The sequence below is a fragment of the Falco naumanni genome, chromosome 10, assembly GCF_017639655.2.
Source record: "Falco naumanni isolate bFalNau1 chromosome 10, bFalNau1.pat, whole genome shotgun sequence".
NCBI classification, from domain to species: domain Eukaryota; kingdom Metazoa; phylum Chordata; class Aves; order Falconiformes; family Falconidae; genus Falco; species Falco naumanni.
This window is the reverse complement of record NC_054063.1, coordinates 15,283,697-15,308,598: the sequence shown is the minus strand read 5'-3', so window position 1 is coordinate 15,308,598 and position 24,902 is coordinate 15,283,697. Positions and strand designations below refer to the sequence as shown.

The following is a 24,902-nucleotide window of genomic DNA, read 5'->3' as shown; positions in this document are numbered from 1 at the left end:
CTCTAAGAAATCACACAGAGGTATCAGAAAGTGATGCTAATGATTCAGAGCCTTTCCTCCTGGGTTTGCTAATTCATAAATGGTTTGGAATTAAAGTTTCTGCGTGAAAGGAAGTGTTTTAGTCTTCATGCACATACCAGATACACATTAGTTTGTTACGTGTTGTTCCAGGACAGATAAGTGCAATGTGTTCTGTTTGTGATCTGGTTTGTGTTAGATAAAACAATAGGTGTTTAATTTGGTAATGAGCTGTTACATTTCCCCTGTCTTCCCCTTTTTTTATTTCCCCCCCCCAGCATGTTGTATTCATCGTCAAATTCTTTGTAGCATGGATGATTCCTGATGTCCCTGCAGACGTAAAAGCAAAAATAAAACGTGAGAAATATTTAACACAGAAAATCCTGCATGAGTATGAACTTGAAAAACTGAAGGAAAGACTGTGTCAAGGTGATAAAGGAGCCACGGAAAAAGAGTTCATCGCCACAGAAGGGAGAATGGAGTTATCCAGAGCAATGTAGTTGAAGAAAACCCAGCTGTTTGGGATTTAACTTGGTTTAGCTTTTTTATCTGTGATTTGCTCAGTATGCATCATCTTGAAAGCTATAGGATGGTTTCAAATCTTTGCTTTCAGTCCAAAGATTTTAGACTTTTCTTTAGAAGTCTTACTGAGCATTCTAGGTTTAATAAGTCTACTTAACTGTATGACTTCAGCACTGTTTTCTATTTACCCACCACTTTAATACTGTGTAATCTTGTAATACTAGAATTTGGATTCCAGCTACGGGGAATGTTACCTTCAAAGGGCTGACAGGATATAAGGTCATTACCACCAAGCCCTCCCCCTCTTGCTAAATGCAAAGCTCCAGGCTGTATCCCAGCTGAATGAAAAGGATAACATAGAGGACTCCTGCTGTGGAAAATGCTTAGAATTATTATTTTTATGACATGATCATTTAAATAGGAGAACACTCCAGATACAAGGGTTTGGGGCTTTTTTTGTCCAGTATGTCTTATGAAACATTTGTTTGCAGCTTTGAACTTCTATACACTTTTTTAGAAGGAATTGATTTTAAAAAATATACCGACTTAATTCCACTTGGAATTGTTTATAGCCACAGAATTTGGTTAATACATACTAACAAAGGAAAAGAACTCCATAATTTGTTTTCATCAAGATCTCATCTGTCAAAGAGTTTGCTCTTTAAATGCAAGTATTGTGGAATCATCTAATTGCAATTTTTTTTAAAAAAGATGTATACAATTTGGAGAAATATAGTTTATTTATTTCTCAATCTCAAAACCTGCCATTGGAAGGTAGTGCTTGATACTAGTTTTGGCCAAAGCTACTCCTTTGTGTGGTTTCTCTGTGAGTGCCACCAAAGGGCTGAAGCTGTGCGGCTGTACTTGCTGCACACTGTGGTGTGGTGCAGTGCCTTGGGAGCTGGACCGCCACACTGGTTGATCTAGCAGGATGGTTTGTACCTGGATTTGTAATCAGAAGATTTTAAGCATGCCAAATAATCTGTGTTTACGTTGTTACTGTCCTTATACATAGGATCCTGGGAGTTTTGTTTTCATTCTGGGGTGTTTCTTTCTTTTTAAGAAGGATTTTTTTTGTCTGTTTTGTCATGGGGCTTTTCTACAAAATTACCAAGTTTATAAATATATAATAACTACTTGTGCAAAGTAGCTATCAGCTGTTAATGAATGTGCCCTCATTTTATAATTTGAAGCATTAGGCATTTTTATGATTTTGCTGTATATTTAAAACATATCAACACTTCCATGCTTAGTGCCTTGTTTATTTGCATTTGGCAAAAGATGTGAAAACGATCACTATGGGGAAATGCATGTTTCCAAGGCGTGCTCGCAGGCACTGTGATACTGTGAACCTGCTCGTGGAGCTGTACAGTGTTAGCCAAACAGTGCCTGCCCTGGCACGCTTTTGTTTTAGTGGTATGCAAACTGTTCGTGGAGAGCAGAGCGTACCCGGACTGCTTAGATGAAGTTGTACCAGGCTATTGAGCTCTCTCATGCTGAAGTACACTAGCTGGAGAGTTTAGAAATTTTACTATATTTGCACTTTGAAAGTTATACTTCCTTGCAAGTATACACACACACATACAAAAAATATATTTGTATTCCGTATCAGCCAAATGATGTACTGTTTACTGAATCCACAACTTAAGGTTCTTGTGTCCTATTTTTGCACACTTAGCCTACATCTTGGAATACTTGGCTAGTAACCTTAATGTTGTAACAGAGTTTAAAACCTATGTCTTGAGTAGAACCGTCATTATTAGCAAAAGTTTCAATATTGAAGTGCCTACCTCGAACAAACATCGCATGGTTTGGCTGCCAGTCAAGGAGTTGAGGCAGATGTACATTTCTCATTACTGTAAGTTATTCAGCTTCATTCTGTAAGTTTGGTTGGTAAATCAAGCCTGTTGGCAATCCATGTTTGTGATGAACTGACCGTGTTTTTGAATATTCGGATATATTTGAAGTAATGGATTAATTGGAGGAACACATGTTTAAATAAATTAGCTCTGCTGCTTAATGTATAAGCCAAAGAAGAGTATCAGTCACCATAATTGTCTGTGCAACACCAGAATTAACACAATGCAAGCACTGTGCTGCTTCTTTCTTACACATATACTGTTAACTAAACTAATTTAGATATTATGGTTTTGCTGCTGTTAACAATGCAAGCAGTTGCTTCAAACAGTAAAGTCATGTGATGCAAAGTGATGTTTCTATGCAAAATGTACAATCTAATTGAAGCTGAAAACCGATCGGAAAATTCAGCATTAGATGCACTATTTCTGCTTACAGAATGTTAGTTTCTTCAGGTCCTGTAATAAAGTGTCCTAATACACTACACTTGAAAAGGTGTTAGCAAAACAGTTGTGTTGTGAATGAACAATGCTATATAACAGCAAGATGGAGGAAAACAAGGAAATACCTTAGTTGGGGATACGGCATTGATGTGCAGAAGCTCCCCATGCATACTCTGAATTTCAGTTGATGTTTTGACCCCTACTTCTTGCTTCCTTCAAACTTATTTTTTGAGATCACTTTGTACTTTGCTATACAAACAGATGTTCTGCAAATGTATCATACAATAGAAAGTGGAAAAAATCTGGGATGAGCTTATTTGAAAAGAAATATATATATCTTAAAAATATATCATTGCACTTTGTATATAGAAACTGTTGAAAAGAGAATGTGTTTCATATTAAAAGCTAATGTCACATAACAAAATAAGTAACACCGCTTTACATAATAGTTTGCTTTATTTGTCATTAAGCAGTATTTTCACAAGAGATTATTGGTATGATTAGGATGATAATGGTTCACATGCATACTCATTCTCTGAAGTGTTCTTGGAAAGTGGCAAAAATAAGAGAAATGGACTGGTCAGTTTGAGGACGTGCTTATTCTTGTAATACTTTGATTTTGATCTGTTTAATATAAGTATCTGAAAGTGTCCTTTAACCAAAGTGAAGATAGTTCTGGGTTGGAACTACTGTAAGCAAGAGTAGATTGCTTCATTAGAATTACAAAAAGAAAATTGGCCTTTCAAGTGTAATAAAATCGGGGATTTTATTTTTTTTTCCCCAATTAAAATTTAGTAATTTTACCTTGGAAAGATTTAGTGTGGTATGTTCTAAGCAAATGACTGCAAAATAAGAGTGCTACTCTTAAGATGCTATGCTGTTTTTTTCTAGAAGATTTTGTTAGTCTGCTTTTCCTTTTTTATGTAATACTGTCAGTTTGAGACAACAGAACGGAGTGAAAATAGATGGACTTTCCTACTGTTCTCTGTGTACTGGCTCGTTTTGACTTGTAGCGTCATGCGATCTCAGTGGCGTTGTTTTCTATGTATGTTGCTGATATATAGGATACACTAATGTTGGAATAAATTTTGTAAACATTGTGTTCAGCTAACATATATTTACATTTAATAAGATCTAAATCTGGCAAATAAAGCAGTGTTTATTTTTAATGTGCTGTCAACTTGCTTTTGAAATCTCAAGAATTCAGAGAGGAGCTGAAGTATTAGAAGTTAAATGCCCAGAGTCTCATGGAGAAAATTATTCCTACAGCTTCCTGCAACTCATTGCAGGATATTTGGATGTTGTGTGTATGTTTCCTCCAATTGTAACTTTACAGGTTTCTTATTCAGATTATTGAAGAAAGCCTCAATCTGACTGCCGTCTTCCACTTGATAATCACAGTGTGACTGTCTCTTCTGTCTTCCTGCATTTTCTTAAGAATAAATTACCAAGGAAAACCTGTACTGAGCTCTGGATGTGCTGTAGGCAGCACACATGGAGCGAGATGGCACAGGTGTGTGAGAGCCTGTGAGGGAACTGAACTTTGCAGATTCCTTATGTTAGAAGACCACAGTTCAGTGTAACAGACCCAGGACTTTCACCTTCCTTTACGTACGGTGCAAACAGGATATTAACACGCATTCATTTCCAGCCAGGCAGCTTTTCCCTTCGTTCTCGGGATACAGTTTTCATTCTTGCGATGCCAGGGCCTGAGGTGACTTCTCAAGTTCTCAGTCAGTCACACACGCAGTTTTCACACGCAGCGCGAGTGGTTCACATGTACACTCAGATAGTGTTGAGCGCATGTATTGGAAAATATGGCACAGCTAAAGCTTTTCCGAGGGACCGGTGAAGTCTTACTGTTTGTAGATAGCTTTGCATATTTTAATCTTTCTTAAAACTCAGTTTTGGCACCAGTGCAGGGCTTTGAATTAAATCACAGAGAATCTGGATTCAAGTTTATGACTTGTTCTCAATTGACAGCATCAGCACATGTTACCTCTCCTGTTACATTGTGTTAGCAGAACTTCTCTGGGAACAGGATCACCTGCTAGACTTGGTAGGTCATTTCCTTTGTAACTTTGAAGTGATAAATTAAGAGATGCAATAGCAGTAATCAAATTAAAGAAACATATGATATGAATAAAAAGATCGTGTCTATATGAAAAAAAAAAAGACCAAAACAAGCAAGGTGTAATTATGTAAATTATGTATTATGCTACTACCACTGTGCTGGTTACTGAGGTGAGATACCTTACTTAGGTATCAAAAGGAAGAATGAAGCATTAAGAAAAATGGAGAAGAAAGTGGTACAAAAGGAAAGTGAGAAAAGGGAGGAGAGGGGGAGGAAGGCAAAGGAAGGTGCTGTTGCTATGCAGGATATAGGGCATATTTATGTATTACGAAAGTATTCAGGTGCATTCAAGCTTTGCTTGAATTGAAGGAGTTTAAACCTTTCTGCCACTGAGGCCTGGGGTAAATGATAATAAAGTTTATTTGGGGTTACAACTTCATCCAAAGCCAAGTAAGTTTTACAAGTAGCATGATCGCTTGTGAGACATTAACAAATCTGGGAACACACTTGGCATTCCCCGTGAACAGAAATTGTAGCTACCCTTCGGAACTCTTAACTCATTTATCTTCTGCAGTAAATGAAGAGGTGCACCAAGATTTGGCTGGTAAAAATAGGAAAAATAGGTAAGGCATCTGATTTTCTCAGTGTCTTCATCTACCCAGCTTAAAGGGTCTTTCTAAAAATAAATCTGTGTTCATCCTATTCAAAGAACTGTAGGGAGCACTGAAATAGAAGAAATGTTTTGAACCTGGACATCTCAATCAAACTGGTGTAAAATACATTGACTTACAGGAGTAGAAAAGTATTTACCCCCTTCCCCTGGTAGAACAGTGGAAAAGAATAGCAAGATGTGGAAGAAATTATATCCCAACATCTGAAGTCTGCACATTTCATGTCTGTTTTGCAAGTGTGGGCTCTAACAAATCTTGTCTAATGTTTCTCAAAATGTTCAAAATGAAAAGAAAACCAGTGTTTCTGAAAACACCTTAAATGTGGCACTGAAAATACATTGAGGTCAGCATGACTGTACGAATGGCAGCTCCTGCAATCTGAGAGCCCGGCTTCTAACTGGAAGGTTTAGAGCAACACACAGCTGCGAGACACGGGATGGGGTTGGGGTTCCTCATGGCAGGTGTGGCAAAGAACTGTACCAAGAGTGGGCCAAGGCAGCCCTCACAAAGGGCTCATTTAGACATGATAATCCTTCCTTCCCTAAACAGATGGCAAGATGGTGAGCGTTACTGTAGGAACGATAACAAAATAATTTCCACAATGTTTAAATTCCGTTGTAACCTCATTAAGCCACAGCTACTATTTCTTGTCTGCCTTCCTGCGGGCGCAGGGTGGTCACAACAACTCTGCGGCATAGTCTTGGTGTCCTTAAAAAGGAATAGCTAAATTAAATCTTATTCTGGTTTTAAATAATCAGTTGTCTCTACCCAGCACTTACATCATTCAGATGCAGCTCAGGAAGGGTTTTTTTTATGTAAGTACGCATACTGAGAAATCTGCTGGGAGATGAGTAGGATGTGAAATTCAGCAGCCATATCAATTTTTGGAAGGCACATATGCACATTCCTGTGCAATAATTTGTGACTATGCTTTCTCAGTCAGAAATGAGTCAGTCTGAAACATGTAGTTAGGGTATGATGCTTCTGAATTCTTTTTTTCAACTCCTCAGCAAACGGGTGCTGTTAGCTAGTCAGAACCACATTTGTATTGAAATTACTGACTGACTTAGCTTTGACCTTGGGTGTTCCAAACATCCAGCACTATTCAGCATTTCAGTTTTGGTACTGAAAGATGTAGGGAACATCACAACTACTTCTGTAGTCAAGAGGTATTAAATAAATGAGCCTTTCTGGTATGTTGTCCCTTCCGTACCACAGTAGGTTTGAAATGCTTGATGTTGCTAGCACATCTGAACCGTACCCTCCTCGGCAGTGAAAAGCCTTGGTGGAAAAGTTCTGTCTTGGAGGGCTCCTAGTTCCGTGTGTCTCCTATGCTGATGACTTTCACTAATTATTCTTGGCTAGTGCTCGGTGCAACAAATTAAGAAGCCAGTGTTCAAGAAGTACGCTCTGCATGCTTGCTGGCTCTTTTAATCAGTATTCAAAAAGGACTAAAAATAGTCCAGAAGAAGGTTTTAGCAGGGGAAACTGATAGCTGGATTCTCTGCCATGTTACAACCTCATCATAACAGCCAGTTTTACTATTAGATTCTCTTAAATAAACTTTTCTGTTGACATTAGCCCGCTGGTAGAGTGTCAGCAAACACTATTGCTACAGCTAAGCCTGTTTTCTGGTTGTGGTATCTGTATTATTCAGACAAAATCCTGGCTCCGTCTCTATTGATGGAAATTGTACTGTTAATTTCAGATGGGGCCAAGACTTCAACATTTCTGTAACAAAGAACCGGGTAAAAAAACCCCAAACAAACAGCTGGAGTAGGTGGGCTGGGAAATTTCCGTGCAGCTGTCTGGACTTTATGCTGCTCTAAGTGCATTGCAGTCAGGAAGGCTTCCCTTGCTTTCCCCTTTCACATAGGATTGCCTCTGTGTCATGACAGGTTTTTTGGCTTGCTCAGAAGCAGTGCAGGAGGTAACGTGGCAGTAGTACCAAACACCCAATCCTAGGTGCCAGGTCACACTTCCACTTCTGTGGGAACAGTGGCTGCCTTGCATGGGTTTCAGTTTCTCAGCTCTAAGTGAGACTCATTTGCCTCCCGAACATCCTCACAAGATGCTGCAGAGTGTGAAGGGGCACATGACAGCCAACAGAGCATTGTGCTGGGAAGAAGGATATTTGTGTTGATGCCACACTGCATGAACATTTCAAGAATTATTCCTCCAGTCTCAGCCAAGAACTCGGGGTGCTCTGTCAGTGATGGTTCCTGCCACTTAGCTCCACTGAAGCTGGTGTGTGGAAGTACAGGCCAGAGAAACAAGGAGAAGTGATGCTGTGGGGTGTGCCAGGGGTGTTTTCTTGGGAAAAGATAAAACATCCCAGCACTCTACCTATTTTTTTTATATTTTTTTTTTATATAGACAGTCTGATACATCATCATGAAGGGATTTTTCTCCAAATTTCTATGTAAAAAAATCTCATGTTTTGAGTAAGGGAACAACAAGATCCTGTGTGTTTTATGGTAAGCAATACGTGGCTCAATGCTTTTTCATTATATTATTGTTGCTGTGCACTCATGTGAAAATAGCAAGTGACTGTGGCTACAACCAGCCTGTCACAATGAGTCGTGTTTTAATTAGGTGCCGCAATGTGCTGAGTCACCATGTACCAACAGAAATCCAACTTTTTTATCAGGTGGAAGTGTGCTTTCTGCAATTGGTAGAAGGGTGACGACCTAGTTAATGTGGTCACTACTGTGATTAACGCTGAAGGAGGTGACATGGGTAGAGGAAATCAAAGCAAGAAAGAAACCTGCTTTGTACTTCCACTGTAAGTTCAAAGTGCTAGAGTTACCTGCTGAGTATGTGGAGGGAGCGGCATTTAGCCAGGACCTATGAAGTCCTTTCTAATGACTATCTTCAAAAGGGAGATGGGTGAATAAATGGGAGTGTAAGGGCTCACGAACCAGAGAAGATAGAAAAACTGAGGCACCAGACAGGCCTGAAGCCAGACCATGCAGAGAAACTGCTATAGAGACTTGCTAATACTCAGATCTGTAGAAGAAGCCTTTAAATGTAAATGCTAGTCTGTCAGCAAGTCTCCCCTGCCTAGGAGAGAGGAGCCAATTTTATTAGCAGTTAATACAGGAACTGAAACGGGCCATCCAAGAGGTTGATTCTGTGGGGAAGGAAAAAGCGGGCTTTCCTCTGCTTTTGCACCTGGAAAAAATTAAATGCAAAGAAATCATTTGGAGCATTTGCTTCGCTTTCAGTGCTAGGATAAACCCCGCTTCAAATGTCGATCCAGCATAACCAGACACCTCCCTGTGCACAGCACAGCCTCCCCTCCTCCTGCGCACGCACTGCTCGGCAGTGATTTATCCCCGCATCTGTCATTGCAGGGACCTGACTCATTCCTGGGCACAAAGGCGGTCACAGGAGCAAGCTCTTTTCCAAAGAGCTCGGGATGTTTGCTGAGGATGGGGTGAATGCTAGCCAAGGTAACTTCAGTTTCTTTTCTGGAGAGAACAGTTATGACTTCCTATAAGGCTACCTCGGCGAGTTTCTTCATTCTGCAATAAATGCCAATTTTTGGCATGTGTTTGGCACAGAGTTCTCAGTCATCCTGAAACTTTATAATCAAACCTCTGTCCTGCAGAAGGTTGATATTATTTAGCATAAGAGAAGCCAGTGATAAGGGATCACTGTCTTTGAAGAGTATGTTCCTTGCATTTTTAAAGCATGTTGGAACAGCAGCTGGGCCTTGAGGTGTTCTGATAGGGCCAATCCAAAGCAGTAGGTAGGAATTTCTCTGTCAATTTTAATGCCTTTAATCAGACCATAGTGATTGGTCAGTAAAATGTCAAACACCTAAAAAATGAAGACAGTCCCACATAAATGTCTTCTCTGTACTGGCAATAATGATATAAGCACTCACAAGATGTTCATGTGAACTGTAGCCCAGAGAGGAGATGTCTCTCACGTAAAGTGGAAGCATCGTGCTTTATGTCTCTGCGTTTGGATAGAAAACGGAGACAGATTTTTGTGGAAATGCAGATGCCATCTTGGACACTGTTCACAAGACTCTCCTTCCAAGGACTTTTTCTACATCCCACCCGTGAGGCTGAGTGAACATCTCTGTTATATGGATTTTCATCTTCAGGGGGAGATGCTGGACTTGGAGAGCATGATTTTCCTTCACAGCCTGGTTTTAGCTGAAACCATGTTGCTCCCAACCCTTCCCTCTCTGACTACCTTCTGAGCCAGCTGCACTGTATCTTTTGAGATGTTTTGTGTGCATAACCCGGACAGTCACCATGTTTGCTACTACAGTAACATCTATTCTGTCACATGTTGGAGCATGGATTGCTATTTGGCCCTGATGCATTCAATAAAATCCTTGAGGGTGTTAAACAGTGGTGGGTTCTGATTTGTCTCCCTGTATGGACGGTGACTACCCTGACCAGTGTGCCAGTCGCCTGTTGTCAGTGCTCAGACGTGTCTTGCAACTATTTGTTGCCTCTGTGGAGTGTTCAGCTTCACTCAGCCTGCCCCCTTTCCTTGAGCAGTGTAGTTTCTGGCTGCTTACCGGCCTTCGTTGGTATTTGCTGAGGTTAACAGCAGCACCAGAAGGATGCCCTCCTTCCCTTTTCTTAAGAGGAGTACAATCACCAAATTTAGGTATTCCACTCTGATTGTTACTGCCTGCCTTTGTTTTCCTTAACCCCTGTGAAGAAAAACTGGCGTCTTTTTGAGATCCTGGTGGCCCACTGCCAGGAGGCCCGGTAGGTGGGTGGATACTTCTGAAGACAGCGGCATGCAGCCTAAATACTTGCATCAGTTCTTTCTTCTGCTTCTTAGCTGGTGGGGATTTTTGAGAACAGGTTGCTCTCAGGGCAGCCTCTTCATTTTGTAACAGGCAATTCCAAGAAGTCAGCAGCAGAGGGCATCTGTATAACCAGTATAACTGCAGCCTCCCACAGTATTAGCTTAAGAAAGGAATTTTTTGTGAATTTTGAAATTTTTATGCCATTGTAACCAATAGCAAAGGTCCAGAGACTTCCTAAAATGGGATTACACCATATATGTAAAAAATATACTGACACACTCATGCTATATTCCTATTTATTTGGGCAACTTGAGGGATCATGCAAAATGGCTTTAGGCACCACAATTGTCTATCTCCAACCCTGAATATTCAGTGATTTTGCATGAAGTGATGTAGGCAATGAACTGAGATAGCAGAAAAAACTAAAACCCTGACTAAAATTATGCTTTTGAAGTTTTCTTTTGAAGACTCACAACTGATCTCTCCATCAAGGTATGTTCCTTTATTTCTTCTGTTGCTTTAATACATCCCATGTACTATTAAGAACGCCAGTGAAAAGACTTATCACATTTTGACCCCATATTTTTGGCAAATGAAATTATTCCCTTGATTTTATTTCCTGGTTGCTAACCCAGTGTTTCTAAACTAGCATTTTTCATGAAAAACAAACTTCTATGTGGACAGTTTTTAATCTGAAAAAGCTTTAAATCATGCAAAATTTTCTAAATGGTTGTTAAGTATGCTCTTGGGAATATTTTAAAATATTAAGAACAGGAGTCCTTGTTATTTTTTGTTATCATCAAAGGCAAAAAGTTTTCTGCTTCTTGAGATTCTCAGTCTTCTGGCTTGTTCTGCAAGACTGAGTTACCAGTTCCCACATCCACATCGCATTTCAGCAACTTGCATGCGTGGGTTGTCATGTGGCCATAATATCAGACAGATTACATATATGATTAGTAGCCTATTCATATTAGCTGAAGAACTAATCTCAGGGTAATTAATCAGTAAAAATCCTGACAAGTATCAGGTATTTGAATGTAATCAAGAAGAAAACAGTTCTTGCACATGCTCAGTTTACTCAGCCCTCCCTCCTGATGAACAAGAGAGCAGAGAGAACTTCTGAGCCTGATTTCTCTTGCAGCAGCTGCTAGCAGAAAAAAATAAAAAAGTTACACTCTGGTCAAGTATTTGTTAAAAGAGTATCAGAACTGGGCCCAAATGTTTAGCAACATGATCAACTGTTTTTAATTATTTTAATTATGAAGGTGATCTTTTCCTATTTGAGTCCCTCTAACCTTTTGTGAAATCATGAGGATGAAATTAAGAAAAAACTTGGAGAAGGCGATTCAGCTGTCCCATACATTTGCCATCCCACTTCTGCTGATAAAGAGACATTAATTCAAACACTGGGAACCACTGGATCCATAAACTCCTTGTTACCCTACTACAGGGAATGGGGTAGTTGAGGCATGGGCAGATGAGGCATAGAATATTTTGGAAAAAAGAAATCTATGTGAAACAGAAACCCCATCCACCCACCACGAAAGGCCTGGCTGTGGTCTGCTTTCAGGCTGATAACCTGCCTGTGGTATGGGAAAGTAATTCCAGAACATGAATTGTTGTGAGATTTCCTGCAAAATATGCTAGTTCTCGTGAGAAAGTCCTACTGTATTTAAAGTCCTACTCCTTGAGACCAAGTTCAAGTAGAGAAACTTGGGCTGTTTTTTATACTGTCTGACCTCCCCTGTGCCCCACACGGACTTAGGAGAGAATCCCATTCTCTCTTTCCCTCACTGGTCATATTTTTCCATCTACGTCAGGCTGTATGGTTGGTCACCCATCCTCTTAGTGAAGAAGGATTAATAAGGATCATTTTGAAGCCTATTAGAAGTGCTGGAGAATATAGGGCAGCTTTTGAAAGACAAGCAATTGATTTATGAAGCCTTTTGGAGAACACTAAAGGTAGAAGAAATGAGTCAAGGAAAGATGCCCATGTAGACCGGGAAAGCGTGCGCTGCACGAAGCCCTTAGGTGTAATGTTAACCAGATGCAAAAGTACCTCTCAATGATTTATGATGTGCACTGATGATGGAGCATGCACCGTTCAGAGAGTGATTAATATTCTTGTCATAAACGGAAAGAAATTGGCAGCCTGCCAAATAAATTTGTCTGCGAAAGCAGAAGACCAACTCAATTCACCAAGAGTGACTCAGTAATACGAGACTGACTGACCTCATGGATTCAGTGGAGATATTTCGTGAAGATAAGCTACCTCCAGGGAAAGGTGTTTCCATAAGCCGTGGGGGCCTCGTAGTAAAGGAGAATTTGGAAGTGAAGAAGATGAGACTGACAGAATGGATTTTAAGGATGACTTGCTTTCCAGCCATTCAGTTTTGGGATATGTAGTTATTTCAGACCTTTGATTATTATATGATTATTCCTAACAGAAATTAAAAAAAACCTGTGAACCTTGTTGTTCCAAAGGCCAAAGAAGCTAGCCTTCGTAATGGTTGTGCTGTATTCAGCCCTTCAGAAAGCAGAAGACATCCAGAAAAAAATGAATCTATGACAACATGATAGGGGTGAATGAATTGGCAATCTCAGACCAATTACTGGACACACGGACCACTCTAAAATAAAATAAACCACAACTAAAGTAGGTGCAACTAGTACCTTCCTTATTGAGTTAAAAGTCAGCCTATGATGATAAGGGGAAAAAAATGATCTGCACAGAAAATTTATGCCACGATTCAGATCCTTGTAAGAAAACTTAGATCCTTTGTTCTGGAAATAGCCCCAGTGATTTTACTGGAATTGTATATAAAGTAAGAACTACAGTTTGGAACTGTAAGAAAATATTAAGTGAGAGAGAACAAGAAAACAAACAACTAAATTTAACAAGTTATGTGTTGCAGAAATTAATTACCCAGCTGCAGCCCCCAGGGTGTGATCTCAGGACATCTGGCAAACAGCAATAGAACTGTGCTTGTAACCTACCTTTTCTTACGTATTTATACACATCTCAGTCTTGATCTTTGCTTGGCTGTAGCATAATGCATATGTTCCAGGGATAAAGCAGGCTTCGTATCTAAGAAATACCTGTTCCTCAACAGGGCTTTAGAACAACCAAATTGTAAGATGATTTTTGAGGAACTGGCATCACTTCTGAAAGGAAAGCACAGAGGATGTGAAGCTGTGTGTGGAAGGGTTCTCAGCTAAGACAGACCGCTGGTAAAATGGGATGTGCACATTAAAGTTAGTTCAGTACAGAAGACCAAATCGCTAATTCCTTTCTTATTATTCTGCAGAGACGTGTCTCTTGCTCAGTTAGGTAGGAATACAGCCCAAGCAGGGACATTGACATTTGTCTTTTTCCTCTTTTAAGTTGTTATTTTTCTAATGGTGTGAGAAGCTTCTGCAGCACTAAAAAGGAGAATAAGTATCATTGCCTTATAAGACCTTCTATCTACACTTTAGTGCGTGGCTTTGGCAAACAGAGTGGGATTCATGGATCATACACCACAGCATACAGAAATAGAACTAATGGTAATACTGATCATTTCTCCAGCTGGGGAGGGAGAGGGAGGGCAATAAAGCCAGTTAAGAAGTGCCCATAAAGTAGTGCCCTTTAGATAGAAAAGGGAAATAGAAAATCTTTGGCACAAGGGGAGCCAGAAGGTGCCTCAATTACAGAATGATTTGTAATAATCAGACATAATACAGTGAAATCCATGGTGAAGGCCCAGTAGATGTCAACTGTTAAGCTGAGGGCTGTTGGGCTGAAACCCAAAAGACAGAAAAGTTTGTCCTGGCTTTTACAATGAAGACGCCAACTTAAGAGACAGACAAGGAACCCCTGAGCCTGGTAAGAGCTGAAGATTCAGCATAAGTCTTTTGAACTGTTTGAACTTCCAAGTCTTGTAAATAGACCACTAAATATGTAATTAAAATTCATTTCTCCTGAACGAGAAATCCTGGAAGAGCTAAAGACATCAGAACTGGTCACACAGAGACTGAGTCACGCAAAAGTCAGTGGGGTCAGTTTGGTCCAGATGGAACTGAGTAAGTCAGAGGCATTCCTTGAAACATTTGAACTTACGGCTAACTATATCCAGAGGAACCTGGGAAAGACGGGGAAGGACAGACCGGGAAGTGAGTCAGAACTCTGCTCTTAAACGTGTGGATCTGCCTGTCCTTAATCTGGTATATCTATATATAAAATTCAGGTGCTAAATAAGGGTCCAGAAACACTACCCATTTCACTTTGTGCCTGTAGAGCCTAACCATGCCCGAGCAGTGCCAATGCAGCATAGCTGTCAAAGCTAGTATCACCCCATGGCATTACACAGCGCACTTGGAGCCACATCTGCATCTAGAGGAATCAAGTAGTTAATCCACCAGATGTGGGATGATTTATTTATAGCAAACAATAAGAAAAAATAGATACAAAATATTTACATTAATCATCGGATTACAAAATGAAATGCACATGAAGCCTAAGCTTGAAGGTGTTCCCTGTGACATTTAGAAAAGGGATCTGAATTGACAACTTGGTATTTTTAGTTACATTAAGAGATCACAGATGTTTTGAAATGGATGGGTCAAGTGCTTTGGGCTAAAGCTAGCTATGTCCTACCCCAATCTTCCCCCCTGCCCTGTGGAACACAATGTAATCACCATTGAGCTCATTAGCAGTGCCCTAAAATAAAGAAGAGATTTTCCTCTTATCTTGAATTATGTGCTGCTCTAATGTTTCCGGGAGAGAAGGAACATCTTATTCCCTCAAAACCTTTTACAGTCTTTGGTTTTCCTTTGTATCTTGTGGTAAGAAAAAGAACATTTGGACTTTTCTGCCTTTAAACCCATGGACATGTTCTCCAAAGAAGATATCTAGCACCTGTAAGTATTTATTGTAAGTATTTATTGTATAAAAGAGGTAAGACCTTTGTGGTTTATAGAAAGCAGAGAAATTGTTTCTCAATAGATAAGTATCAAAGATAACTTCCATTATAAATGAAACATGAGATCAACAAAATCAACAGCATTTAACGTTGATTGTTTCAGTGTAGTTGTCTAAGGAAATGAGACTCACACTTTTGGGGTCTTGGGTTTTTTTTTTTTTTTTTTTGGTTTGGTTTGGATTGGGTTGGGTTTTTTGTGTATGTCACCCTTCATAATCACTTTTGAACCCATTTCAGTCAAATCTGCCAGAAATGTAAAAATGCTAGAATTAAGAGTTCCCTACAATTTTCAGAAAAATAGTTTACTAAAAGCAGTTTTGTAAAGAAAAATAAGAGACATGATAAGGGAGTGGGAAAAGGCATGCTGATGACTTGATAGGAACTAAGGACACTGACAGAAAATCATTAGGGAACGCACAGGGGAAAGCTGGTGTTCTCATAGATTCTGACCAGTGCCTGGTGTGAGGAGAGAGGAGCAGAAAACTAGAATTACTGAAGACAAGAAGCCTCAGGGAGACAGATGCATTCATTCTGGTGCTCATAGAACAAACAATATTTGGGTTTATATTATAAATAAAATGAAGGGCTCTTTTGATTAAAATACTAGTCATTTGAGGATATGCTGACATTGCTAGCTTGGATTACTGCTATCCGATGCAGATGCAAACATATGATGTAAGACACAACACCACCCCAGACTCATTTTCCTATTTTGGATCCAGACTGGAGACAATTCTGTTAGGCTGATTCTAAGGAAATGTAAGAGAGGAAATGCGATTACATTCAGTCTCAAACTCATGTGATGGTTGTCAGCTTGTCAAGAAATAAAACTGAAGAAGGAAATATGGGATGAATGGAAGCCTTCCTCAGTGAGAAGCATGGTTCTCATGGAAAACATGGAAAGCATGAGAGTAATTTTCTGCAGATTTCATTAACCCCAAACACCAACTAAAGAAACATGCTTCCCTTTTTTTTTTTTTTTTTTTTTGTTTTTTTTGTTTACTACACTTGTATACACTGTCTCAGTATCGTTCTACACAGAAAAGCTGTGATTTAGCAGTTGAAAATACTCAAGTGTCCTGGAACCTGTTCTGGCAGGGTCTAGTGTTGAAGGCAAAATATGCTGGCTGGCTGTATCACCAGCAAAATACACTTGGTCGGTATAGATTACTAGAGTTTTATGTATGTGTTTCTCCCTAGAGAAACCACTTTACATGTAATAGAATCTCCATGCATTCGTCCTACAAAGCATTTTATGGATTTTGGTTTAATTTAGTCTATTGACAAACCAATATTTGTCCTAAGGAAGAATTATTCTCTTTTTCATAACAAAAAAAAGAGTCATGGAAAACCTGAGTGACAAATTCAGGCTGTGGTATCTATCCCAGACCCAACATCGTAGTCCACGAGTCTGCCCACAAACTCAGGTATCAGTTCCCTGTTGTACTAAGCACAACTATTTTCCAAATATCTATTGTGAGTTGTATTACGTTGTTTTTCCCCACCAGGAATAGTTTTCTGATCGAATGGTGTATCTGAAGTTACTTTTTGTTACTTTTTGGTATCTCTTTAACAGTTCTCCTAGCAAATGAATGCCTACAATAGATTTAAGCCCTGTTCAAATCAGTGTGACCTGTGGTCTCAATCAACAGAACTCCTCTCCAAACTTCTCTTAATACATTTTAAAATAATGTTAAAAGACAAGTCGACAGAAAAGAAAGGACTACTGCAGCCTTGAAAAATCTGGTTCTGATTTTCTAATTCTGGCAACAAAAAGGCACCATAATACTCCAGTGTGTACATTTCCCTCCAGGCTTTCCACGCAGTGAAAAGAGACCTATCACTAAGACCAAACTGACTCTTGCATAAATGCCTTGCCTAAGCTGTTAAACAATCCAGTGATGGACATAATGGAACAATAAAATAATGATAGATTAATGATGATATAAAAGGTCATTAACCAACACATTAATGAAAGACAGGATAATATGCTGCAGTCCTTGGCTAAATTTCATTGTGGGTAATTGCATCCCACTCACCAAGTGTTGTGTAGCTTTCTTGTGTACTAAGAGAATGGTTACTCTGGCTCAGCCCCAGAGGTAGGTGCATTTCTGTCTGTGTAACATGACAGATGGCTTGAAGTCCTTTGGGATCTTTTGCATTTAACTATGGAGCAGTATAGGAATTCAATGGAACAGATGTTCCTGTAATATCTGGAAGGAGGATAAGCATCTCCATCTACTTTTAAGATTAATTTATTCAATGCTGTCAAAATTCTTTAGAGATATACCAAAAAAAAAAAAAAAAAAAAAAAAAAGATTTTTAATACGAATATCATTGCTTTTGTAATTTAAAAGGCATTTGCCATTGGGTGGATTTTTATTACCTTTTTTTTTTTTTTTAATCTAGTTGCTAATGCTAAAACCAAGTTAGATTTTAGACAGGAAAGAGAGGACAGAGGAAATAAATAAATCTTTATGTAATGTAATGGGAAAATTTCCAGCCATTTATTTACCATAAATTTCCATATATGGTAACTGCAAATCACCTAGTGGTTGGTTAGTTTGGGTTTCTCGCAGTGAAATCCGCTGGATTTATGTGCTAGTAGACCAGAGAAATGGACTGCACTGCCAGCGCCTTAATGGCTGTAACCGCCAGAGGGCTGAAGCAGCAGCTTCAACAGGATAAGGAACCTGCCCTGCTACGCAAGCCAAACACACCGTGGATTATCTGAAAATATGCATTGCCATTAGAGTTAATACTATGAATAGATATGCTTAAAACCAAGGTATTCTTTAACACCCAAAAGTTCAGCTTTCAGATGCTTTTATGGTTTTTCCTTTTTATTTTTTTTAAATGGCCATCGTTACCATCACCGAAAGCAATAGCTGCTTTCCGAATACTGGAGTTTGTAGCTAGTCATTAGAGTATTTAATCATCTGTGTTAGTGCAGAGGTTTCTGGGCAAATTACCTCCTGTTCAGCTTAGAACTAGAAATCACCCTGGCAAACTAGTGTGTGACTTCTCTCCTCTATTACGTATCATTTCTTGTGCTTATTAGACTATTGGCAAAGCAATATAATAATGTTCTAGCAACTGAATGGGGGCATTTGAAAGGCAGGTGCCCAATTTACAAGCTCTAAGTGTCGTATATCACACTTAGCTGAGGCAGTGGAAAAGCTACACAGCTTTGCTTGACAAAATCCACATAGTTTATGTTGCATATGCAGCCAGCTTCTAGCTAGGTTTTTCTATTTGTCCCTGTGATCTTGGCCCAAAGCTCCAGACTTCTATTCCCAAGAAACATGAGCTGGTTAAAAGTGACCTTCCATGTCTATGTTCTGCCCGGATACATGCATTCTTTAGCATGTTTCAGCTCAAGCCTGTTCTCTTTGGGACACAAAATGAGAAAGATCAAGAATCTTCACACCGTTGTAGAGATACAGAGCCAAGATCTGATCCAACACCTCAGCTTCTGCCATGTTTGTTTTGTAGTGTATAAATTACCAAACCAGCCCACAGTTCAGGAAGTTAAAATATCATTCAAGATGTAAGCAACACAGATCAGGAAGAAACAGAAAGAAATTCTGTGAACTTCTAGCATTACTGCACATTACAGCTGCTCCCTTCAACAGCACTGTGTAACGGACTTCTCAACAGGACGTAATAACGACACAGTGCACACAATCTGGGTCTGGAGTTATATTTTACAAAAAAGAACAAGGACATTTTGTAAAACATGTGTTTAGCCACTGTTGGTTATACCTCCAAAAGGCAAAATCATCTATAAAGTATTGATAACCCAGCTTTGTATAGTTTTAGCTGGGGTTTGGGAATCTTTACAAGTTGGAATGCAGGACTCGGCATAGACATGTCTTTAATGTGCCAATGCATGGACACTACATCTAAATCCTCAAATTGCTCAGCTGTGTAATTTTTCAGGAGACCTGTTCAGTTGTTGCTGTGAATCACCATGACCCTGAAGGATAAAACAAAAGCCCACCTAAGTTGTTCTAGGGAGTGACCACAGAAACTTTCAGGGAGAATGAGGAAACTCCTGGTTTAAAATGATCTTTTTGTCCCCCTTTTCTGCCTCTTCACTCAAGGGCTTGGCACAAGATTTTATGTGAATACTTTTTTTGAAATATTGAAGACTTATTTTCAATAAATACTTCACTGAAGAATAGTTCACAAAGCTGTTGCTTCTTCCAGACAACCTCCTTCCTGGTGACCTGACAAGCAAGATCATTATTTTGGCACTGCTTTGGAATTTTGCAGTTCCCTAGACCCAAAGAAGGTAAAAAGTTGCTTTGTTCTTAAATCAACATCCAATTCCATTAGATTCAGTGGACAGCTACCATAACTAGGAGAATTAGATCATAATTTCAGAGGCATGTTTATGCTATGCTCAGTCCCAAACAACTCTGTATTACAGACATGCATTTAATGGCATAACTAAGATTTTAAGCACATAATTTATTTCTGAAGATGATGCTGTATCATTGAGAACAGTATTTTGTCACCTTTGAGTAGATGGGGAAAACAAAATCTCTTGGATTTTATCTGTATGACCATATATGAATTTAATGTAATGCATACATGATTATTTCTCAAAATGGGTCATAAAATACATATTAATTTATAAGGTTTGCATGCATGACACTAGGGAAAGAGCAAATCCACACTGCAGTGTATCAGCAGCAAAGATAATGTCAAAAATGGAATTTAAATAATCCGTATTTTTAAATCACTGGTATGTATCACTGATGAAAATTTTGGGTTGTCGTTTGTTTCAGCAAGACTAAAACTTAGAGAAGAGCAATGTGTATTGCTGTTTTGACTTTGTAGTCCTCTAAAAGGTTTATATTATATTTAGACACTATTCTGAGGGTTATTGTGGAAAATTTTGAGAGTAGATATATAGCAATAAGAAAAACCGAGTTAAGAACCGCATCTGTAATTCTTCATCTCTTGCAATTAACTTGTTGAAATAGGTCAGTTAGAAACTCATAAAAAGGAACTACGTATAGAAACAAAAGGGCAGGTAGGGACTCAATCCTTTAACCTTCACACAAGAAAAAGAACAAGAAATCCATACCAGGTGAAGAGAACTGTATTTAATAACAAGGTTTCAGGATTAAACAATAAGCTTTCTGTTCTATGTGAAAAATTGCAGGCATCTGCAGCATCCTGCATCATACCATATCGTCCCGCAGATATTCTTAGAGCTTTTTCAGAGCTGCAGTTTTTTACTGGGTGACTTTTGATTGCATCTCTTTCCTTCTGGTCAATACGTGAACATCTAGCAATGATAACCGGACTAGAATTTTCTGTGTAATACCCTATTTCACCTGCCACTGACACCAGTGGAAAGACTGATTTCACTGGAGTTTGAATTAGGCCTTTTGTGAGAGGAGCCTGCCTGTCACAGGTATGCTTTAGGGAAATAATTATTGATAACAATTTTGATAACATATATTGATGCTATGTGCTGTTTCTTCTAGAAATAGCTTATTTTACCAAGGTTAAATAAAACAGCTTATTTTAACAAGGTTAAATAACTGAAATACAATGTTGAAGAAGCTGACAAGTCTGTGTATATTTTATAACACTAATGACATTAGCGTTCTACTGCTCTTAGTGCCTCATGTGAAAACAAAACAGCTGAACTTGATCAGGATGGGACTCAGTAATATCTGGATATAACATGTGACAGACATAAAATTTCTACTTCAGGTGGCTACCAGTAGCAGCCTAGTCACTACAGGGTTTTACTATACCAGTGTTGTTTGCTATTCTGTATGTTTTATCCAATCAAGGACTAACTAATTCTTCTCTAGTAAGAGTCTACACCCAGGAATAACTCATCTGGCCTTTAAAGTAATTTTCATGTGTTATGATAAATTATTTATCTTTCCCAAATAAGTCATCATTTACTTATTAAATGTTATGATTTTACTAATTTACTAATAACTATTGCTGCTACTTAGTGGCCATAGCATTAAAAACATGCTAGTGCTGTGCTTTCTAAAAAAAGGGCCAGCACTCCTATGTAGTGTGCAAATAAACAAAGCACCCTTGCCCTGCAAACAACAGTCTCAAATTCCAGCTCAGAAAAGTGCTTGGCACTTTCCTGAAAGGCTTGCATTGCAGAATCCAATCCCATCTTATCCCCGCTAAAAAATTTCCTGTTCCTGCTTCCCCTCAGAAAAATCTCTTGATACAGGTTTCCTTTGAGCATCTGCAATGGCACACTGGAGCCATGAAACGTTGGGAAGACTTGCTTATATAACTGTGCAGCTTTGCATGTACTGGGAAAAATCCTTTCAGCAGCGTAGTGGTAGTGAAGATGCTCTACTGAAACCGGTGCTGCAAACCACATTCAGTACCTACCATGATTTAGAAATCAGCTCTGTGTTCTGATGCTAATTAGCAACATGTCAATTACATATGCTTTTAATCTATTTTCTAGTCTTGTACTTTGTAGTTCTTTCACAACTTTGAAAGGAAATATTGAAATTCTGCAAGGATTAGTCATTATGGGAATTTCAACATTAAAATAATTGGTCTTTCTTGTATAAATGTACTTTGCTGCCATAAAACTTCATTAACCCTCCGCCAGAGGGCAACAGCAGAAAAAAATATTTATATAGATCCGAAGACGTTTCCATCAGGGAATTTCACTTCTAAAATATGCTGTTTACATTTTGTCACCAACTAGGCAAGTGAAGTAGCTTAATAATTTTAGAAGGATTTGTTTAGAGCACAAGTTATACATTATTTTTTTGCGATTAACAAATCTACAGAAACTTTATGATTAACATGAAACCTAAGAGAAATGCAATGGTTATGACTTAAAGATACTACGTTTTGCATCTTTAATCTACTTCAGAGTGATTAAAGTAGGAAATTTACTGCTAGATTCTGGAAAGGAAAATAATTATGTGCAGAATATGCCCCGCTCATTCCAGAGCTGTAAATACCACAAATCAAGTCTAAAGGTTATGCTGGCCTACTCAGAGGTATGAAAGCAGAGGACACAAAAGAGATGGAAAATACTAAATGCTTAAGAGAAAGCAGTCCCTAATGGATGCGTAATATGATATAAAATAAGCTGTGCGAGTAAACAGGGATATAGAGGTAAATATACCTTTAGAATAGATGTTCTCTATTTTTAGCAAGAGCAGCATTATTTGCAGTTGCTGCCGTGTTTCCTCAGAAGCGTGACTGACTGCACGAAGGCCATGTCCTTTCTCTACGCCAGCAGCACAAACGGATCAGCGACGCTGGCCCCGACGTGCGGCAATCCCCGCGGCGCGGCCCGGGGCGCTGAGCGGCCCCGGGGGGGGCGGCGGTGACCCCCAGCGGCCCCGCTTGCGCCGGTCCCCGCGGGGGTGGGCGGCCGGGGCGCGGTTCCCCGGGGGCTGCGGAGCGCGGCCCGCCCCCGCGGCGCCGCGTGGGCGCGGCGCTGTCCGCGGTGCTGGAGGGACGCGGCGCCGGCGGCGGGGCGAGGCGCTGTCCGCGGTGCTGAAGGGACGGGCGCCCGGAGGGTGCCGCTGGCCTCCGCCGCCGCCTCGGGGCGCGACCTGCGCGGCCGCGGTGGGAGCAGCGCTGCGCGGGTGGGCGGGCGGGGGCCGCGCGGCCGCGCCAGGGCTCCTCGCCGTCCGCGGGATTTAGCCAGCGGCGCCGGGGCGCGGGGTGCCGCGCAGCTGTCTGCCTACGGCGGCGAATCCCACCCCTCCCCCTCCAGCTCTACAGCCGGGGACCCCGCCAGCGCCACAGCGAGATTGCTCTGAACCGCTCCCGCAAAGGGATCTCCGTCCCCTCCCAGCCGGGCATGGCACTACCTCCGCCCGCCACCGCGGCACCCTGCAAGGCCGAGGAGAGTTTCTGACCGCCCTGCCGGGAGCCCCGGGGGTGCCTGCATCGGTCAGGCTCCCCCGCTCGCTGCCTCACACAGGCGCGTCCCTCGCCCTCGCCCCCCCGGCTCCGCACGCCGTCTCTGCCTCTCCCTCTCTCACACACACGCGCACGCTTTCTCTCGCTCTCCCTCTACCCGAAGGTGCACTGATAGCCGTTTAATGAGGGGGGAAAGTTAAGAGATTAAACCAATATGAACCATCGTTGCTCGTAGCAGTGCCCTATTCAGAGCAGAGCAGAATCCAGCGAGCACCCCTGCAGGAATGGAGTCGGTCAAACAAAGGATTTTGACCCCTGGCAAGGAGGGATTGAAGAATTTTGCTGGAAAATCGCTTGGTCAACTCTACAGGTAAGACTGAGATTTCTTACAGGGCTCTACTTCCCAGAAATAATCGGAAGCTTTTCTTAACCGCCAGCTGCTGAAGGAGGTTGAATGCTTTGGGGAGGCTGGTGGCGGAGGGGCTGGGAGGTGTTGAGATACTGCTGATATAATCTGGATCCTGGAAACTAGTGCTGAAGCTACTCAATATGGCACCCTCGTAACTTCTCTATCTGATTCGTAGATGGTGTCAGCAAACATGCAGCGAAAGATCTTTCTCTCACAAAACAAGGATCCCATCTTGAAATCATTATCAGGAGAGAGCAGCTCCCTGTATTTTTGTTCTGTGTTAATTCTGCGATGCAGTCACAGGATCTTTCCCCCTGCCCTTACCAATCATTAAATAATAATAATAATAATCTTTCCTGGTTTCGATTAGTCTTGTCCCTTGTGTAATTTGTCGTCAGAGGAAGATAAACATGGAGATGTATAAATAATTGATATCCGAACGATTTTGTTTTCTCCTGAAGCTGAAACATATAGAGGCATGTGTTTAATTATTTATCCGCCTGCTTGAAGAATCATCCACTCGTCTTATAAGTAACAACTGCAATTGCTAAACTCAAAAGCATCATTCAACAGTATGGTTTTGTGTGTACAGAACGTTTCTACCATCTTCGAGCCCTATACGCACAGACAAACAAGCCCAAATTCTCGCATACCTAAGAAGTGTATACACTAAAGTTGACACACCATGCTCCATCCAACCTGGCGACTTCGGTAACCTCCAGGACGTTTGAGAATGGTCTGTGAAATTCCAATGTATTTCTGATTGTGCTCTCTGCTAGAAATTCCCTCGAAGTTTGGGGGTTGATTGGGGGGTTTATTGTTTATTTCGTTTATTTGGTGTGGGGTTTTTTCCCCCCGAATTACAGGTTAAAGGTAACTGCGGATTCATCTGCCTAGGGTAGGTCACGTAAAAGTCTTTTTTTTCCATACCTATGCGGCAGTGTTGGGCACAGGCACAAGGCTGTTCCACAGCATGAGTCACAACTTCTGCTGCCATTTTCAGGAAAGGGGACATATCAGTGAAGTGATAAAGACAAAATCGAGATTTCCGTTTTAGTAGGAAGGGTACAACTTTGAAAAGCCAAAAGCAAAACCAAAGCCATTAATAACGCAGTGAATATCCTACAGGTTTTGGTCACATTTAAGTCATTTTCAATAGTTAGAAAAAGAAATATTACTAATCCAGAATAAATGCTTCAAATATAATTAAGGAAATAAATATATTTTTTCTCCCTAAAAGATTCTACAACATATAAATAAAAAGA

The 24,902-nt window shown here is 40.3% G+C and overlaps 2 protein-coding genes across 5 annotated transcripts in view; both read left to right on the top strand.

The window, feature by feature from the left end:
- The window catches only part of ANO5 (anoctamin 5), a 62,653-nt gene extending 58,644 nt beyond the window's left edge, over positions 1–4,009 (top strand). For all 4 annotated transcript variants that reach the window (XM_040609727.1, XM_040609729.1, XM_040609728.1 and 1 more), the window contains one exon: positions 297–4,009. In XM_040609727.1, coding sequence (XP_040465661.1) covers positions 297–518 — 222 coding nt within the window. In that variant the 3' untranslated portion in view covers positions 519–4,009. The remainder of the gene's footprint in view (positions 1–296) is intronic.
- Positions 4,010–22,796: 18,787 nt separating this feature from the next.
- SLC17A6 (solute carrier family 17 member 6) overlaps positions 22,797–24,902 on the top strand; it is a 33,411-nt gene continuing 31,305 nt past the window's right edge. Inside the window, exon 1 of the mRNA XM_040609321.1 lies at positions 22,797–23,598. Within this exon, the coding sequence (XP_040465255.1) occupies positions 23,513–23,598 (86 nt within the window). The 5' untranslated portion in view covers positions 22,797–23,512. The remainder of the gene's footprint in view (positions 23,599–24,902) is intronic.